The 21,805-nt window shown below is 35.6% G+C and overlaps 1 protein-coding gene across 1 annotated transcript in view; it reads left to right on the top strand.

Moving 5' to 3' along the window:
- LOC100373482 (oxysterol-binding protein-related protein 3-like) overlaps positions 1-21,805 on the top strand; it is a 99,151-nt gene that overhangs the window by 31,684 nt on the left and 45,662 nt on the right. Inside the window, exons 3-6 of the mRNA XM_085495614.1 lie at positions 16,725-16,931; positions 17,478-17,531; positions 18,015-18,128; positions 18,808-19,099. Coding sequence (XP_085351740.1) covers positions 16,725-16,931; positions 17,478-17,531; positions 18,015-18,128; positions 18,808-19,099 — 667 coding nt within the window. The remainder of the gene's footprint in view (positions 1-16,724; positions 16,932-17,477; positions 17,532-18,014; positions 18,129-18,807; positions 19,100-21,805) is intronic.

The following is a 21,805-nucleotide window of genomic DNA, read 5'->3' as shown; positions in this document are numbered from 1 at the left end:
TTTTTTGTAATTTATTTACCATCTGCGACATCTGATGGCATAGTAGTGTAATAAAGTTATTACTATTAATATTATCTTCCATAACCTCACAGGCAAAAGCGTCTTGGATCGATCACCGGGTCGTAATATTTATTTATCGTATGGGAAATGGTTAGTTTCGCGTCACATATTCAAGTGTTCGTGCCCATGCCAGTGATCATGTTTTTTTTCGTTTTTATTATTTTGGTTAGGCTGCGCAACGCCAAAAGAACATCAGCGGCGACATTGTTTACATTTATACTGGAACTTGCTACAAATTATCATCTAGGTTCCCACGCAATTTTGAATTTGATTGATAGGTCATTCACAGACATCGGGCAGAGAAATACCAATTGTGAAACTGCTCAAGATTTCTTTCGCAGCCACAGGTTATCGTCTATTTTTTGACAAAATAAAAAGAATTCCAAACTGTGCCGGTCAAGTCAAACGCAAGAATGCGTAAATGTGCATTGTTATCGCAGTCACGGCAAAACTTGGTCTAGCAATATCACGACAAAATGTACTCTGTCCTTACTCATTTTGCATACGAAATTGTACGTGAACGTCATATTGTGATGCTTCGTGGGTCACTATAAAAATAGTCATCCTCGCTACGAGCCAGAAATAATGAGATAAAACATTACCAACCAGCATGGCGGCAGCGAATCTTTTTTGCTTATTTAATCAGAATTATGTATATCATAACTACATGCAAAATTGTTGGGAACGAATGCCGTTTATCGTTGACAAGTTTATTTCAACCGCCGGCTGTGTTTTCAAACAGACACTTTATATTCTGTCTGGTTTTGACAGTACCCAAACATACATCTACTATATGCATGACCTGAAAAAGTACCATATGCTAGTACCAAGATGCGAATAACACTTCACGTGATCACGGTTCTATGCAAACTATTGAATAAACTGTTTAATATACCCACTTAAATAAATAATAAAAAAGTCTTCCTAACACACACCATTTTCTTACCATGGTAATTTTTTTTATTTTACGTCAGTAAAAATATGTGGTCACGCCTGTAAAAAGGAATTCCTGTGTCACGCGCCGCCGATTAAGTGAAAACAATGTGGGAGGCTTCAAAAATAGTCACACCTCGCAGAGGTGTTAAATTTGCCACAATGGACGTGAAAACTACAATGGTTGTTACTGTTGTAGTTTGGACACAGAGTTAATTAGCACACATTTCCGAGATAAACCATAAACACGAATTCATAGTATATGTGAAGAAATTAAGTACATGTCGTGTGACAAGTTCCTCTATCCCTGTCGTGGACCAGAAGTTTGTTTAACCGCAACCCGGATTGAAAAAAAAATGTATTGCGTTGCTTGACTAGCGATGTCTGAGGTTTAGGGGTAAATAGAAGTACGAGCCCGAACACTTCAACCTAACCATTTTAACTTGTATAAATAAAATTAGAGATGGAGGCAGAGCTCCAGAAGGAGCACCTACACTTTATGCAATTTTTTTTTAAATTATGCTAATTTATTCATGACGTAGCAGTTTCTGTGCTCATGAATATTCATTAATTTGTGGGTCAATACATTTTAAAAGGGGCGATATATTATTTTGGGGGGAAGAGTTAGAAAGGGGGATCAGTAATCATTAGGGGGTCAATACAAAAGAAGGGACCCATTTGGAGAGCAGCCATGCTCATCGTCTCTGTTGTTGCACGTGAATTTCGTAATTTACGACATTTGCGAGCGACAGCGAGAGCACAGTATGTACTAAGTATCAACAGAGGTGCGTGAAACCACAGCTACCATTGGCTGGCGGTGCCCAAAAAAGTCGGCGTCCTGGCAACCAGGGAGACGGCTGTTCATTTCCCTTTAGCTCTATCTAGTTCTTGGCGCCACTGAGCAACGAACGAGATTACGTTTGTTGAACGTTGGGTCGCACGAGTTCCTGTTTAGCGAGTTAACGTGTTTTTACCGATGATACATGTAACTACACTTCTGTGATTATTTCAACGCTGATATGCCCATTCTCATTTTAACGAAACATATCACTACTGGTTTATATTTTGTGTCCATCTCTAATTTTATTTATAGAAGTTAAAAGGATTAGGTCGAAGTGCTCGGGCTCGTACTTCTATTTACCCTTAAACCTCAGACCCAATACACAGCCCCTCTATCCCGGTCAAGCAACGCCAGACATTTTTTTTCAATCCGGGTTGCGGTTAAACATGTCCACGACATGTACTTTATTTCTTCACCTATACTATGAATTCGTGTTTATGGTTTATCTGATTCTCGGAAATGTGTGCTAATTAACTCATGACCACATATTTTTACTGACGTAAAGTAAAATATTCACCATGGCTGCCTGAAATTATGACAGGAAATTATTCACACGTTCAGGTGTTAACAATGTGTGACTGTTAGTGAACAAGAGACAGACTAACTCCACCTTTGAAAAAATAACAAACAATTGTCATCGAACTGTTATTGGCGAATACATAATTTACTACCCATGGGCTGGGCGGAGCTTAGTATTCTAGATGGTCCTAATCTTTTGTTTATGTGTATAGTTGCTGATTTGAGCCGTGTAGAGTGAAATAAACAATTCATTTCTGGTGACGAGGCAGCTTGTTGGAATCCGTAATTCAAGTCGGGTATACTAGTATGCACAGTTTATTCTAAAGTGACACGGTCTATGCTGCAATGTTTAATAAATATATTCACATACATAAATTACGTTGCAAGGAGTAAATCTCTTGTATCAGAGCGATCACTTTTTACCCCAGACAACTAAGAGAACTGTATATTCAAATAATATTTATGTTGATTGTCCTTGCATCATCTCAGACCCAGCTGAAATGAAACGCATTCGTTCACGGATTTGACCTACATGTATTATCATAGTTTAGCTGCTGTATTTTTTTTTTATGATTTGTATTTTTTGTAATTTATTTACCATCTGCGACATCTGATGGCATAGTAGTGTAATAAAGTTATTACTATTAATATTATCTTCCATAACCTCACAGGCAAAAGCGTCTTGGATCGATCACCGGGTCGTAATATTTATTTATCGTATGGGAAATGGTTAGTTTCGCGTCACATATTCAAGTGTTCGTGCCCATGCCAGTGATCATGTTTTTTTTCGTTTTTATTATTTTGGTTAGGCTGCGCAACGCCAAAAGAACATCAGCGGCGACATTGTTTACATTTATACTGGAACTTGCTACAAATTATCATCTAGGTTCCCACGCAATTTTGAATTTGATTGATAGGTCATTCACAGACATCGGGCAGAGAAATACCAATTGTGAAACTGCTCAAGATTTCTTTCGCAGCCACAGGTTATCGTCTATTTTTTGACAAAATAAAAAGAATTCCAAACTGTGCCGGTCAAGTCAAACGCAAGAATGCGTAAATGTGCATTGTTATCGCAGTCACGGCAAAACTTGGTCTAGCAATATCACGACAAAATGTACTCTGTCCTTACTCATTTTGCATACGAAATTGTACGTGAACGTCATATTGTGATGCTTCGTGGGTCACTATAAAAATAGTCATCCTCGCTACGAGCCAGAAATAATGAGATAAAACATTACCAACCAGCATGGCGGCAGCGAATCTTTTTTGCTTATTTAATCAGAATTATGTATATCATAACTACATGCAAAATTGTTGGGAACGAATGCCGTTTATCGTTGACAAGTTTATTTCAACCGCCGGCTGTGTTTTCAAACAGACACTTTATATTCTGTCTGGTTTTGACAGTACCCAAACATACATCTACTATATGCATGACCTGAAAAAGTACCATATGCTAGTACCAAGATGCGAATAACACTTCACGTGATCACGGTTCTATGCAAACTATTGAATAAACTGTTTAATATACCCACTTAAATAAATAATAAAAAAGTCTTCCTAACACACACCATTTTCTTACCATGGTAATTTTTTTTATTTTACGTCAGTAAAAATATGTGGTCACGCCTGTAAAAAGGAATTCCTGTGTCACGCGCCGCCGATTAAGTGAAAACAATGTGGGAGGCTTCAAAAATAGTCACACCTCGCAGAGGTGTTAAATTTGCCACAATGGACGTGAAAACTACAATGGTTGTTACTGTTGTAGTTTGGACACAGAGTTAATTAGCACACATTTCCGAGATAAACCATAAACACGAATTCATAGTATATGTGAAGAAATTAAGTACATGTCGTGTGACAAGTTCCTCTATCCCTGTCGTGGACCAGAAGTTTGTTTAACCGCAACCCGGATTGAAAAAAAAATGTATTGCGTTGCTTGACTAGCGATGTCTGAGGTTTAGGGGTAAATAGAAGTACGAGCCCGAACACTTCAACCTAACCATTTTAACTTGTATAAATAAAATTAGAGATGGAGGCAGAGCTCCAGAAGGAGCACCTACACTTTATGCAATTTTTTTTTAAATTATGCTAATTTATTCATGACGTAGCAGTTTCTGTGCTCATGAATATTCATTAATTTGTGGGTCAATACATTTTAAAAGGGGCGATATATTATTTTGGGGGGAAGAGTTAGAAAGGGGGATCAGTAATCATTAGGGGGTCAATACAAAAGAAGGGACCCATTTGGAGAGCAGCCATGCTCATCGTCTCTGTTGTTGCACGTGACCTACAGCTGTCAACTGTGTTCGTTCTTCGTCGACTTCGACTGGCTTCCATGTGAGGTAGTATTCTTGTGTTCTTTTTTTCTGACTTGAGTTTTTGAATTCGCTGTTTATGTTTTTAACGTCTTTCATGTCTTTTGTAGGAGAGTCCAATCCGTGATTCGAACTTGCGATCTTTGAGTTCCCAGCACACTGTCTTGTCCACTGTACCACGAGTGTCTTCACACAAGAGATAGGATTTAAGTCCTATTCATAGGAGCACTGTCTTCACTAGCATTCAAAAATCTAACTAAACATACTGGATTCGAACCAGCAATCTGACATAATACAAATCAACTGAGCTATGTGGGTAGTCATGCAAATTGAATAATTTGTTGTCATATTTAGCTTTACTGCCAAATAGTGTTTGCGAGAAAAAGATGGGCAGGCAAGGGAATTGAACCCGGCTCCTCCTGATCACTATGTAGAGAACTGACCCACAAGACCACGATGGATTGACTGGTTGTGTTTTCATTTGATAAGAGTATATAGTGTGTATATATATAGAAATACAACATATTTCTATTATTGAGTTACAATTGTCCAAAAAATTGGCAATTTTGTGTTTTTACTTGTGTAAACTATATACATGGCATAACCCGTTAGTGTACATCTTGTCAATTGGGTGTTTGCCATTTGCGTTGCCCATACCTGACCCGACCCTAACCCTAATGCCAAGACACGTTCCTGTTAATAATTCCGTTGCCCATACCTGACCCGACCCTAAACCTAATGCCAAGACACGTTCCTGTTTATATTTGCTCAATAATGATACTCTGTTGTGCACTGTCTGCGGGTAAGTTGCATTGATGTCAACTGATTAAGCAAGTCGCGTTTAAGTAATTTCCACTATTAACAAGTGGTTAAATTGTGACAATAAATGTGTGGACAAATATTTGAGATTAATTTTGGTGTAGACAACTCGTTTAATTATTTTACACCTTTACAAGTTGTTAAATTGAGAGAATAAATTTATCAACAAATATTTAATACTTAGTTTGGTGTAAACAACTCACGTTTGATTAATTCCCACAATTACAGGCTGTTAAATTAAAAGAATAAATGTGTGGACAAATATTTTATACTTATTTTGGTGTAGACAGCTCTCGTTTGATTAATTCCCACAATTACAGGCTGTTAAATTAAAAGAATAAATGTGTGGACAAATATTTTATACTTATTTTGGTGTAAACAGCTCTCGTTTGATCAATTCCCACAATTACAAGTTGTTAAATTGAGAGAATAAGTGTGCGGACAAATATTTTAGACTTATTTTGGTGTAGACAGCTCTCGTTTGATTAATTCCCACAATTACAAGTTGTTAAATTGAGAGAATGAATGTGCGGACAAATATTTAATACTTATTTTGGTGTAGACAGCTCTCATTTAATTATTTTACACCATTACAAGTTGTTAAATTGAGAGAATAAGTGTGTGGACAAATATTTAATACTTATTTTGGTGTAGACAGCTCTTGTTTGATTAATTCCCACAATTACAAGTTGTTAAATTGAGAGAATAAATGTGCGGACAAATATTTTAGACTTATTTTGGTGTAGACAGCTCTCGTTTAATTATTTTACACCATTACAAGTTGTTAAATTGAGAGAATAAATGTGCGGACAAATATTTTAGACTTATTTTGGTGTAGACAGCTCTCGTTTAATTATTTTACACCATTACAAGTTGTTAAATTGAGAGAATAAATGTGCGGACAAATATTTTAGACTTATTTTGGTGTAGACAACTCTCGTTTAATTATTTTACACCATTACAAGTTGTTAAATTGAGAGAATAAATGTATGCACAAGTATTTGAAACTTATTTTGGTGTAGACAACTCTCATTTGATTAATTCCAACAATTACAAATTCTTAAATTGACAGAATGAATGTATGGACAAATATTGACCATTATATTTGTGAGTAAATACCTGTTGTTTAATTAATTTCCACCTCTACAAGGTTGAGAGAATAAATGTGTCGACAAATATTTGATACTTATTTAGGTGTAAGAACTCGTGTTTGACCAACTTCCACCATTGCAAGTTGTTAAAATAATGAAATAAATATACTGCTATCATTGGATATTTGATTTAATTGTGAAACTTTCTAACAAAATGTTAACTGCTGGCTTCGAACCCTCAATCAACAATTCCGCAGACACAGTATAAATTCAACAACACCACAGAAGATATTCGTCTGTTGCCTGAATTGTTTTCGTAATATAGGGAACGCCATCGACACTTTAACAAAACTTACCTTGACTTGGGTCTTGTTTATCTCTTGTCACAATCTGGAAACTGTTGAACAAATTGCGCGTCGTCCAGTTTAAGACGTTAATTATTTTATTATTTATTCATTCATTCAGTTTTGTATGGTGGAGTTTTGTGAGGTTTATTATTTGTTTGCGACGTTCTTTGTTTACTTGTTTACGGTTTGAGAGATTTCAGTTTATTTGATTTACGTTTTTACGGTAGCTCTGAGCGGGACTCGAACCCACTGTCTTTTCAAGCTAATTTTGTTTTATTTTGATGGCACGCTTGTGTACCACGCCACGACGTTGGTCGTTAAGTGGTGTTCATTTTTCTAACTACTCCAGTGTTCCGATGAGTTGAACGGAAAAGCCAAAACGATTGCTGGTTTCTGATTGCTTCGGTTCTGGTGAGTGTGTATCTAGTGTGATTCGAACCATGTCGTTTGTATTGGGCGTTTTTTTATTTCCCATGTTAGCTACGCCGTAATATGCAACCACTTCCCCGTTTTATTGTGATTTTGAGTGTTTAATGATGTCTTCCTCACCCGTCACGCCATGACCCAGTTTCAACCACACGGCCATTTTGCAACACAGTTCGTGACCCTCGGCGTCACCCGACTGACTATATGAGCGTTCTTTTCAACTGTTAAGCTAGGATTTATTACCGTTATTATCATTATATTGTCACGTGATTTGTTTTACCTTATGTGTAATGTCTTAAGTATCTTTATTGTAATTTGTATATACCAATTCGTATATACCGAGGAAACGACCCCGATTGAAGGTCATGTATTTTATGACGTCACCAATTCGTGTGTAGGTACTGCTTCTAGATCTGTGCCATAATCACAGAAGTGTAGTTATCATTGGTAAAAACACGTTAACTCGCTAAACAGGAACTCGTGCGACCCAACGTTCAACAAACGTAATCTCGTGCATTGCTCATTGGCGCCAAGAACTAGATAGAGCTAAAGGGAAATGAACAGCTGTCTTCCTGGTTGCCAGGACGCCGACTTTTTTGGGCACCGCCACCAATGGTAGCTGTGGTTTCACGCACCTCTGTTGATCCTTAGTACATAGGAACGCAAATCGCGGAACTTTTCTTTAAACTATGACGTACTCCCACTCACCCATGAAGCTAAACATTTTTTTTTTTTAGCTCCATGACTCGCCCCAACCTAACATTGACAAATAAAGAAACACTTGCAACTCAAACACGATCGTTATGGATGGCCAATGATCATTGTTATTATCCGTTAACTGGCTAATTGGATGAATTTTGCGCCTGTTTTTCTGGATGATATCGGGTTTGTTAACGATTACGTCAACTTCCATAAACAACACAGTTACTAAATATTCCGAGCTTCATTTTTCAGGATACACTTACACTACATCATAATATAGTCTTGTATGTCGTCAAACTATTCTCTAAATGAGGTATTTATGTTGTTGTCACGTTTACTTTTCTCTTTTTTAGCGTCTTAATTACGCCAACAAATCTGTGAACAATTTTTCCGTTCCTAAATTCATGGTGAAAAGAGTAGAATACAATTTCGGATGTCAGAGGGTTGTCCAATCAGACTGCACAAATTGACTGGTCTCAGACACGGTCTCATTTCCGGTCTGCGTGACATCCGAGAGTCTCTAAAGCTGGTCTCAAACACGGTTTCATTCCCGGTCTATGTGGCATCCGAGAGTCTCTAAATCAGTCTCATACACTGTCTCAAATGGCATGTTCCTCTGTGGGAGAGTCTCAAAACTGGTCTCAAATGCCTCCTAGAGGGTACCGTACATACCTCCATTTCAATGAAACTTAGTACATACATGTAGATCTCATAGGACAATGCAGAGACCTGATAGGTTAATATCTATGCATATTTAGTTCCTGTTTCAGGCACAGCCTAAAAAGCAGAATATATAGTTTCTTATATCCGGTTTCTGTCTGTGACGTTTCCTTTACATCTCTAACATTTTCTCAGAAATTCTGCAGCAGATATCGATGAAACTTGCCAGGTTGACGAACAAGTCTCTGTTGAATATTGACGTAATTTTTTTTCAGATCTGAAAATCCTAAGTCATGATTTTCATCCAAAATTACCTATCCCAACAACACTGACAGAACAACTGAGCATGCTCAGAATAAATAATTAGCTTAGATTGTAATGCTAGGGTTTTCAGTTATGTCATGACCTTAATCTGAATCAGTGACAGAAATGGACCAAAAACCATGGATGAAAAATCAAAAGTATTTTCTGTATGCATTATAAATTTTGATAATGTGAATCATATTGTTTCCATGTTGTGCATCTCAAATAGTGGATAAATATTAGTTGCCAAGCTTCTCGTTTGAAAGGCAAATCTTTGAATTAATTTTAATGTGTCTCCAATACTCTCAGCACACAGGAGTTCTTTCTAAGCTTTCTTTGATCTACATTTACTACTTACATACAGATCGTCTTGTATATATTATAAAAAGGGCTAATCTGCACTGGCTCGGAAGGTTGTAAATGATTAGCTAGTTTGAATTTGCATAACAATACTGACAATGAACGTGCATTCAACGCCACAAGTTTTTTTGTTTTTTTAGCCAATCAGAATTCATCTTCCGAGCCAGTGCAGATCAGCCGTATAAAAACTGTGTTTAAATTATTTGGAGTATTTGGACGAGCTATACTTCAGTTGAGATAAACTTTTTGTAAATTCCTTATTTTCACAAGTAGTGTACTTTTATAAGACATCATCTGAAACCATCGGTTTCACAAATACTCTCCCATGAACCTGTACAGAATTGTATAGATTTTGGATAGACAGGATCTGCTAGGATGATAGTGGTGAGGCAAGAGCCGATTAAACAGACCTTGGTTGACAGAAAATGTTATGAGGCGAACTTTCATTGACCAAATGGTCATATGCGTTTTCAGTTCCCACAGATAGAGCGCACTATCGTAATTTTATTGGTCGTAATCAAACAGAATGATAATGTGTCTTTACTGGTTTGTGCTATGGGCTGCATTGCATGCAGTTCTAAAACAATAGGATACAAATTCTCCAAAATATTTGTTTGCATGTACATGTAATGAGAAGTACTTTGTTATCTTAAATTAACTGTTAACTTTTCTGTTAACTAACTAACCTTAATTAACCTTTCTGTGAGTAATAACATGGTGGGTCACTAGTGAGAATGACATAATTAGTTATAGCCAGATCAAAAAGTAATTCACCCAGCTAACCAGTATTTCAAGTTCACTAGAGTATTGTCATTTTTTGTGATAAGTTCGGAGTCTGTTTAAACTTATATTGGACAACAATCAAATTGAGCTTACCCAAAAATTGAGAAATTTGCAAATACATATACTAGGTGCTCTGGGACAATTCACAGACCATGCATATTAATTACCTAATTTGCATAATACACTGATATCCAAGTTTCGGTACTAATCATCAAATTTCCATGAAACTTGGGACATAGATGCTATAAAATATGTGCATATTAATTACCTAATTTGCATATTTTTCAGCTTTTTTTAATTTTATAACTATTATTAATTTCAAATATCTAATTAATAAATAAATTAGAACACAAACCACAGATGTACAATCAAAATTATTTTCTATATTATACATGTAAATTGCAATACTGTTGATCACAATGTTTCCATGATGTGCATCTCAAATAGCAGAACAATATTAGTTGCTTGAAAGCCTAATCTTAAATCTTAAATTATGAATTAATTTTTTAATCTACCTCCATTACTCTCAGTCACAGGAGTTCTTTCTAAGCTTTTTTTGATTCCATTATTTTCTTTTTCATAATTTTGAACCAAATGGAAATGGAATTTTCTTGTTGGTTACGGGTTGTGGTCAGAATTTGGTAAAAATGTAATATGTTTTATTTTGTGAATGGTGTTGAAAGTTCCCCAAAAGGCTAAGCAGGTTTATTTTAGCGCAAAATTTGTAAAAAAAAGCTAGATATTGATATCCTGTCTACCCACTTATTAGATACATTGTACATGTTTTATGTAGTTGATAGTTGATACCTCTGTTTGATTGCAGTATTTACTGAATAAAGCAATGGTATCATGGGAAATCAAAATAATACTTGCATTTTTATAACTACTTTCAACTAAATGAGGTACATACTCAAATTGGTACTATGGGAAATCAAGGTTTTGAAAACTGAATATCATTAATTTAAAGTAGATATAGATGATACATGTGTGATTGAAAAGTCATAACTTGTTGTAATATATACTCCTGACTTCCTTGTAATGCTCCAACAAAAATTCAACAAAATCAAGCATATCTGCCATTCGGGAACCAGATCTCAGTCGTTTATAACTAGATGTTGTTTAAACTTGGTAAATACATTGGAGGACATTATGTGACATTTATGTGTGTCATTTGTTTTTCAGATTATATTCAAAATGGCTGACTGGTGGCCATTTGTTTTGAATATTTAATATGGCTCAAGAGATATATCTCTGACATTTTCTGATCAATCATGTTTAAATTTCATGTAAACATTTTCATCATCTCGCTCATGTATATGAGGATCTGAATCAAGATTGCAGAATACTGACCATTTTAATGTTTATAATTCATCAAAATCAATCACTTTTGCCATTCCGGAATTGAATCTTGATTTTGGTCATGTTTTGACAAATTTTGTTTAAACTCGGTACAAACATTAAACATTATGGGACTTTATGCACATCATTTTGTGTTTTAATTTGGATTCAAAATGGCCGCTTGGTGGGCGTTTTGTCTTAACAATACTGTTCTGGAGCCATACATGTATTTCTGACATGCCCTATCATATTCAAACTTTATAGATACATGTACATCATGTCGCACATATTCACAGTTATTCATTTAATGACAAACCAATTCAAGATGGCTAAATGGCCATTATAATGTTAAAAGTTTATCATAATCAAGCATTTCAAACTTGGTACATGTACATGTCTGTACATTGAACGTTATAGGGCTTTGATGTATTCCATTTTGTTTGTCAGATTTCATTTAAAATGGTTAACTGCTGGCCATTTTGTTTTAGTGAGTGCATTTCTAGAGCCACATCTCTGACATGCTCTGCCTGTTTATGTTCAATCTATATATACATGTACATGTATTTCTCAAACTCCTCAAACTGACAGGGACTATGTTATGTATTATATATATTATTTGTTCATTCTGTTGTTGTCTTATCTCCATTTAGATTCAATTTGGAATTTCTATTTTTATTTGGGTCTTGCCTTTGAAAATGGCCCGGGAGCTCAATATGGATCTCTTGAACAAGCTACTGTGAGTAACTAGGGAAGCTATGCAATAAAAGATCTCTTTATGGTATGGATTGAGAGAAGTATAATTAGCTTTTTTGAATCTTGATTTAGGCGAGGGATATACAAGTGGGTGATCACTCTCCTTAAATAGTAAGGTCTGGTTTATTTACATGTACATGTATGTAATGGCTTTTGATCAAAGTTGGTTTGTGAAACCTTCACATCAAGTTTTATCTTAGTGATTCTTATAATGCTGACATTATTGATGAGGACTATATATCACTTTTACAATGACTTGTTTCCCCGCCAAATTTCCTTAGATTTATTATTGTTTTGGACTTGTATTTATCAGGTTTACACTGTATGTTATAGTTTCTGAGGAACCTTGATATTAATACAGCATATGTAATACATTAATTTTGGACAAGAAGATTAGTAAAACAGATACCTGCACTATTTTTACTTGTTTTGGGTCTATTATTATTTGACTTCTTATTCAAACCAACAATACATTTTTGGACTTGTATTTATAAGGTTTATGTTAATACAGTATATGTATTATATTAATTGTGAGACAAGGAGATTAACTTTTTCCCTGTACATACCATTACTTAAAAGGTATTTTGTTTTCAATTTTTTCCAAATCCAAATTTCAAAGTGACAGAAATGATTGTCACTGTGTTAAATTTTCAATCTCTTTCACATCTTCCAATTTATTCTTTGCTACCTATGGAAATGTTATACATGTAACACTAAACATCGTTTCGTTGAATTTTCAGTGCATCACATTTGATGCCAGTGGTGCTGTGTATACAATCAAACCTATATAAAACTCATTATGGTGTTGAATGTTGCCTTCATATTCAAAGCCCACAGATACGTGTAAGCGACGCTACCAGATATATACACAAGCTAACAAGCCACACGAACCCAGCAACTGCTGGTTCCTCCATAACTCTGTGTATTTGTAGTGCTACAGTGTTTACATACATGTAGGAGAGACATGTGCCTTGATAACCAACAATCACTCATTAACATTCAAAGCCATGCATTGTTTTTATCCTAATAATAATGACATCACAACACAGCTGAGACCATCTAGTTTGCCAGTAATGGTTTCCATGGAAACAGAATGATAATTTTTTCCTTTGGGAGATAGTACTTAATGTTATATATTAAGATATGTACATGTAGGTTAATTTATATCTGCAATAAGTGACTGATCTGTTACCCTGTATATGGACTCTACATCGCCAACGTGTAATGTGTTGCACTATGACACCCTACCCATAGATATCAAACATCTTTGTTTTAATTTATTCAAGCGTTTTGGATTGAGAGATGGAACCATGTCTAAAGCAGGCACTAGGCACAGTCAGGTAACATGCCCACTTTTATTGTCCTAAGTGTCATGTTCATGTCACAGTTTGATTTTTATTGATTTTGATATCTTCAGCAATGTGATCGTCTATTGTGCTGTCTTATGTCATATCTACCACATACAAATACTATTTTATTTATTTAGTATTCAGATTGTACATACGCAGTCAGCAGAGCTGCATACTCACAATAAGAGTAGGAGATTTATAGGTCAACTAAGAACAACCATCACCATATTTTACACTGAAATCTTGATGCAAAACTTTGAAAAAATTATAATGTAAATTTTAATCCTAAATTGCAGCCAGTTTAGTAAGCTTATTAACTATTGGTGTTTATTGCTGTCAGTATCATGATATTTTGCTAGTCCATTCATTTATATAGTTATGTAAAGATCTCATAATAATAATTACAATGCAATATTATTACACATGTAAATGTAGATGTAAAGAGATGTATCATGTCCAGACAGTGAGTCATTTTCAGGTCACTCATGTCATTGTATACTCCCACCACTATATTAAACTCGTTTAAAATGAGAAAGTCATTATAGATATTAAATAAATAATTTACATTAAGTTTATTGTAATACATAATGTTTAAATCATTTTATTAGCAATATTATCTTTCAGTCCAATCTCTGAGCTCAAAGGCTATAAAGGGCTTAATCAGATAATGTACCTTATGAATGAATAAATCTACACCATTAATCTTATGTATCATAAGACTGCATGTAAAAGTCTGCATCATACATGTGCAAGATTTATTTTGTAATCTGAACTGAAATGCTGATGCTTGTTTATATATATATTGTGATTCTGTGTGAAATCTAAAGGCATCATACTGTACATAATGGGATGGTTTATTGCTTAATGTTCACCTGCTATATGACCTTTCACTCATTATATTGTTTAAATGTATATTCTGGTATATATCTTTCACCCATTACCAAATTAGCTTTTTTTGCATAAAACACAATGATAAAATTCTATGATTTAAATCATTCTACACCCCAACACTGCAGTGGTGGAAACACCCTTAGTGCACCCTGATACTACCAACAATGTGCATTCCAGAATTTCCAGAATGCATTTTGTTGTCATTCGGTGCATTTGATGTCATCAGTCTTAGTTGTTTTAGTACAATTGATCTCATCACTCTGTGTTACTTTTCTGTATGCATGTGAATGTGACCATAAAGGAGTATTTTTTATGTCTACAGTGTACATGTATGTATGGCTTTGGATCACAAAGTAATTGAATTTAAAGCTTTTAATTTCTGTTTTGCTTTCATCTGGTTTTTGCTATGTGTGTTCAAATATATCAAATCTCAAATCATGTAACAATTAATTCCACATCATTGATCTATTTATAAATTCTGTTCACATACATCCAACTATTTGATACTATATGTGCACACAGTATTAATACAGCCTAGAATACATCTACCGGTAACTAAAATCAAGGGCATTGACATACATGTACTTGTCTTAAAAGCATGCAGCTTTATCATTTCGCTAGAAAAAGTTACAATCAGCATATTTTTACTTTACGGTAATATACAGATCGATTATTATGCATATACAGGTGTATTAACAGTCTAAACTGTCTTGCACACATTGTGCCTACTTTAAAATAAGATAAACTTAAATACAGTTGACTATGAGACTTAAATTTAGTTTAGAATGCCAATGCATCTAAAATGTACATGTACAACACCCTTTTTATAATCGCTGGTATTGCCTCCATCATACTGTATGCATGTGAAGTTAAAAAAAAAGATTTTGCTGCTTGTCATTGTGTTCATCAGTTTGAAACAATGAAGCATACCATATACGATAGAATGGCAAGCTGTTGTTTTCGTTTGAGAAGATGGTTTTGTCAATCTAAATCAACTTGAGCGATAATGTTTAGCATATTCACCTTGCATCAGGAAGGCTGTAGGTTTGATTTTCAGAGTTATTTACTCAGCATTCTGAGTCAAGAGTACAGTCTGCCCTACTTCATAAAAATGCAGTATAAGGCTTGGTTTGCAACATGCACTTGAATAACTTAGCGTTTGGAAATGTTGCCAGGCACAGAAAATATTTAAAAAAATTAAACATTTAATGCATGTATTAAACATTACATTAAACATAGATCCTAGCTGTTATTGCAGCACTGACAAATCCTAATAAAAAAAAAATTAAAAATTCATCAATTGACGAGAAGCTGAACCTTTGTACATCTGTCATCGTAACTAGCGAAATCAGCCTCAGTGTGCATATAGGATCAAAATTTGCTATAAGAAGATCAGATTAAGGATCAACGATCTGATCAATAAGCTTGAGAAAGAATATATTATATTGCAGACTTGGAAAGTAAATATTTTAAATTAAAAAGCTTAGTAGTAAGGTTAAGGAACTTTGGTGACATGAATGACCTTGGCATTGTAGCTGATAATATGTCCAGAAACATATAACTGGGGTACAATCTTTAGTTAATGTGTGTAAAGCAATAAACAGTATCTGTGTATTTATTTGTAGAGATACTTTGGGACTAGCACTGGTCAACATGTAGGTCAAACTACATGTATGTATTCATACATGTATGTGTTTACACAACAAAGACCAGTATTTGTGGATCTATTACTGGTAATCTGGGGCTCTATGGAGCACTGGTCAACATGTAGGTCAAACTACATGTACATGTATGTATTCATACATGTATGTGTTTACACAACAAAGACCAGTATTTGTGGATTTATTACTGGTAATCTGGGGCTCTATGGAGCACTGGTCAACATGTAGGTCAAAAATATCATATGTATTCGTTATTGTGTTTTCAACAATGACCAATATCTGTGCATCTATTAATCTGGGGTTCCATGGAGCACTGGTTCACATGTAGGTCCCATTTGTTGTGTATGTTTAAATTTTATTGACTAATGACTTTGAATCAAAAATTACATTTTGTGCATACCATCAAAAAGTCCAAAAGCACCAGTAAACCGAAAAAGTATTATACAACTTGAATGAGTGTCTTATGATACACATGTATGGCTACTAGTATTTGGTGGTCTTACCCTTTTGGGCTGTACGCCTACAGCAGCTATAACATAATTGTTTAATATGTATTTTTTCACATAGAGTTTTTATGAAGACGTAGAGAATGATGGATCCAGTGACTCTTCCCATGATAATCATTCTAACTCACAACCTCTATCCATTGAGGTAAAAAAGGACTGGGAGATTGTAGAAGGTCTTAAAGAGGGACAGAAATATGATAAGGAACCTGAGAAATATGATGGATTTTTAATGAAAAGGAGAAAATGGCCAATGAAAGGTTGGCACAAGGTATTACATGTTTACATAATATTAGGTTATTACGAGGATACCTCAAAGTATGCACAAAGTGTCAACCGACGTGCAGTGGAGGTTGATGCAACTGTCTGAGTGCATACTTTGAGGTATTCTCGTAATAACCTTATTATTATACATCTTTTCCTTCCAAGGATACACCATGGGAATGCCGAAATCCAAAATGTTTAGAACAGAATCAGCGAACTTTTTTGTGTGGAGTCCGGTCAAACTCTGGTGGCAACCATGTTTGTTTATTAGAGGATGCTTACTCGCGTAATCATTCCATATTTGGAATTCCCATTTCCTAATATGGTAGGATGAAAATATCTCGTAAAATACCGCAAAATTACGGCATGCTGTAACTTGAGGCGTTACGAGGACAGATGTATAATAATATGATGTAATACTACAACATAAACAATCTATAGTATATTACAATATACAATAATTATTGTTTACAGCAAAAGAATTTGTTTTATGATGAAGTGCAAATGATTGTTTTTGTGAGTAAATATTTTGACCTGTTTCAAACTTTTACAGAGATATTTTATTCTAGAAAAAGGAACACTAACCTATGCAAAGACACCTGCCGATGTAAGTATTGTTAAGTAGTATTGTTTTTTTGGTTTGCCTGAATATAAATGATGGCAATTGTGCTTAGTTTGTCTGTTGTCATTTTCGTCTTCATCAACAGTGATAACTTGATAACACAAGTGATTCTTATTTGTTTGTTATCAATCAATGTATAATTATGGTGCAGTTCAATGTTGACAAGTCTGATACATGTACATGTACATCTTATTTTTTGAGATATTGGTGAAAATGCTTAGGTATGTATGGTAAAATATTTTTATTTATTTTAGCTGGAATTAATTTTCACTGAATAGACTTTTTGGACGTTTTGCATGGAATTTATTTTCACTAATTTTTGACAATTGAATGTAAAATACAGAGGAAAAGGTATATTCGCTGGATTTTATTTTCACAGAATCAATCTTTTAGCGAAAAATAGCGAAAATCAATTCCAAATGAAAATAAAGTATTCTACAGTTGCTGTAATATTTTTTTATTTGATAGATTCAAAGACGGAAAATCCATGGTTCAGTCGATGTTGGATTATCAGTGATGTCCATTAAGAAAGGAAGGCGGCGAATAGATCTTGATACAGAAGACTCAATCTATCATCTCAAGGTAAAACATAGACCATTGTGTTTGTTAATGTAAAAAATATCTGAATCATGTTAGCATTCACCTTAATTTGTGCTATTTTACAAATTATTATACAGTGCCAGGTACTTAGTGTTTGCCCTAAAGTTGTTCAGTTTGCATAAATTAGCGTAACATTTTATTTCAAGCTTGAAACGTCATTTCTTTGGCATGCCTGTGTCAATTTTCTTGAAACAATGAACATTTCACATGGTAGCAGTTTTCCCATTTACCTCCTGCAGAGGGTATTCTACTCTCAATTTTGATTTTGCACCTTCATGTTATAAATGAGAAGTGCAGAAAAGCCTTCAATTTTGAAAATTACTGCAGTTCATAATTTACCCTTGCTTGTTTCTGTGCACCCTTATTTTATAAATGTAAAGAAACCCTCACTCTAAAAGCTCAGCCGGAAATCAATGCTAGATAGGTTACTTATGCATGTAAATTTTGTTGTGCTTTTATTCAAAATGGTCATGTTGTTTTTATTTTCAATATGTCATGAATCAACTTGATGGAATTTGTTTTAAAATGGCCAACTGATTGCCATGTTTATTTTGTTTTTATGTGTTTTTAATCATTTCTTGGGCATTCTGTAACAAACAGAAGTTGTTACAAATTAAGACAAAAACTAATTTACTAATAATGATATGTTTTTGTTTTTCAGGCAAAAACAACCGATTCCTTTCAAAAATGGGTAACTAAATTACGTGGTCATAGATTATATCGACAACATCATATTGCCTTTGGATCCAAAGATGTTTCTCATCTAGTAAATATTGCATCCCCAACCGTTGAGTATTATTCTACCCCATTATCAGCTGAAGCTAGAAGACGATCATTACGACGAGATATATCACGATCTAGAAGTTCAACATTACAAAGTCAAACATCATTGGGGTATGACAGAGTAACGGCATGGTTGTCAGACTCTGTTAAATTGGACCAGTGCAATAAAGGTAGAGCCATGACTAGGGTAATATCATGGTTGATTCAGACCAGTGCAATATAGGTGGGGCCATGACAAGGGTAACATCATGGTTGATTCAGACCAGTGCAATATAGGTGGGGCCATGACAAGGGTAACATCATGGTTGATTCAGACCAGTGCAATAAAGGTAGTGTCATGACTAGGGTAATATCATGGTTGATTCAGACCAGTGCAATAAAGGTAGGGCCATGACTAGGGTAATATCATGGTTGATTCAGACCAGTGCAATAAAGGTAGGGCCATGACTAGGGTAACATCATGGTTGATTCAGACCAGTGCAATAAAGGTAGTGTCATGACTAGGGTAATATCATGGTTGATTCAGACCTGTGCAATAAAGGTAGGGCCATGACTAGGGTAATATCATGGTTGATTCAGACCAGTGCAATAAAGGTAGGGCCATGACTAGGGTAACATCATGGTTGATTCAGACCATTGCAATAAAGGTAGGGCCATGACAAGGATAATATCATGGTTGATTCAGACCAGTGCAATTACGGTAGGGCCATGACAAGGGTAATATCATGATTGATTCAGACCAGTGCAATAAAGGTAGGGCCATGACAAGGGTAATATCATGATTGATTCAGACCAGTGCAATAAAGGTAGGGCCATGACAACGGTAATATCATTGTTGATTCAGATCAGTGCAATAAAGGTAGGGCCATGACTATGGTAATATCATTGTTGATTCAGATCAGTGCAATAAAGGTAGGGCCATGACTATGGTAATATCATGGTTGATTCAGATCAGTGCAATAAAGGTAGGGCCATGACTATGGTAATATCATGCTTGATTCAGACCAGTGCAATAAAGGTAGGGCCATGACTATGGTAATATCATGGTTGATTCAGACCAGTGCAATAAAGGTAGAGCCATGACTAGGATAATATCATGGTTGATTCAGACCAGTGCAATAAAGGTAGAGCCATGACTAGGATAATATCATGGTTGATTCAGACCAGTGCAATAAAGGTAGTGTCATGACTAGGGTAATATCATGGTTGATTCAGACCAGTGCAATAAAGGTAGGGCCATGACTAGGGTAATATCATGGTTGATTCAGACCAGTGCAATAAAGGTAGGGCCATGACTAGGGTAACATCATGGTTGATTCAGACCATTGCAATAAAGGTAGGGCCATGACAAGGATAATATCATGGTTGATTCAGACCAGTGCAATTACGGTAGGGCCATGACAAGGGTAATATCATGATTGATTCAGATCAGTGCAATAAAGGTAGGGCCATGACTATGGTAACATCATGATTGATTCAGACCAGTGCAATAAAGGTAGGGCCATGACAACGGTAATATCATTGTTGTTTCAGATCAGTGCAATAAAAGTAGGGCCATGACTATGGTAATATCATGGTTGATTCCGATCAGTGCAATAAAGGTAGGGCCATGACTATGGTAATATCATGGTTGATTCAGACCAGTGCAATAAAGGTAGAGCCATGACTAGGATAATATCATGGTTGATTCAGACCAGTGCAATAAAGGTAGAGCCATGACTAGGATAATATCATGGTTGATTCAGACCAGTGCAATAAAGGTAGGGCCATGACTATGGTAACATCATGGTTGATTCAGACCAGTGCAATAAAGGTAGGGCCATGACAAGGATAATATCATGGTTGATTCAGACCAGTGCAATTACGGTAGGGCCATGACAAGGGTAATATCATGATTGATTCAGACCAGTGCAATAAAGGTAGGGCCATGACAAGGGTAATATCATGATTGATTCAGACCAGTGCAATAAAGGTAGGGCCATGACAACGGTAATATCATTGTTGATTCAGATCAGTGCAATAAATTTAGGGCCATGACTATGGTAATATCATGGTTGATTCAGATCAGTGCAATAAAGGTAGGGCCATGACAACGGTAATATCATTGTTGATTCAGATCAGTGCAATAAAGGTAGGGCCATGACTATGGTAATATCATGGTTGATTCAGATCAGTGCAATAAAGGTAGGGCCATGACTATGGTAATATCATGCTTGATTCAGACCAGTGCAATAAAGGTAGGGCCATGACTAGGATAATATCATGGTTGATTCAGACCAGTGCAATAAAGGTAGAGCCATGACTAGGGTAACATCATGGTTGATTCAGACCAGTGCAATAAAGGTAGAGCCATGACTAGGGTAATATCATGGTTGATTCAGACCAGTGCAATAAAGGTAGGGCCATGACTAGGGTAATATCATGGTTGATTCAGACCAGTGCAATAAAGGTAGGGCCATGACTAGGGTAATATCATGGTTGATTCAGACCAGTGCAATAAAGGTAGGGCCATGACTATGGTAACATCATGGTTGATTCAGACCAGTGCAATAAAGGTAGGGCCATGACTATGGTAACATCATGGTTGATTCAGACCAGTGCAATAAAGGTAGAGCCATGACTAGGATAATATCATGGTTGATTCAGACCAGTGCAATAAAGGTAGGGCCATGACTATGGTAACATCATGGTTGATTCAGACCAGTGCAATAAAGATAGGGCCATGACAAGGATAATATCATGGTTGATTCAGACCAGTGCAATTACGGTAGGGCCATGACAAGGGTAATATCATGATTGATTCAGACCAGTGCAATAAAGGTAGGGCCATGACAAGGGTAATATCATGATTGATTCAGACCAGTGCAATAAAGGTA

Source organism: Saccoglossus kowalevskii, chromosome 22 (genome assembly GCF_978046115.1).
Source record: "Saccoglossus kowalevskii chromosome 22, keSacKowa6.1, whole genome shotgun sequence".
NCBI lineage: Eukaryota > Metazoa > Hemichordata > Enteropneusta > Harrimaniidae > Saccoglossus > Saccoglossus kowalevskii.
This window is presented reverse-complemented; position numbering and strand designations above follow the sequence as displayed.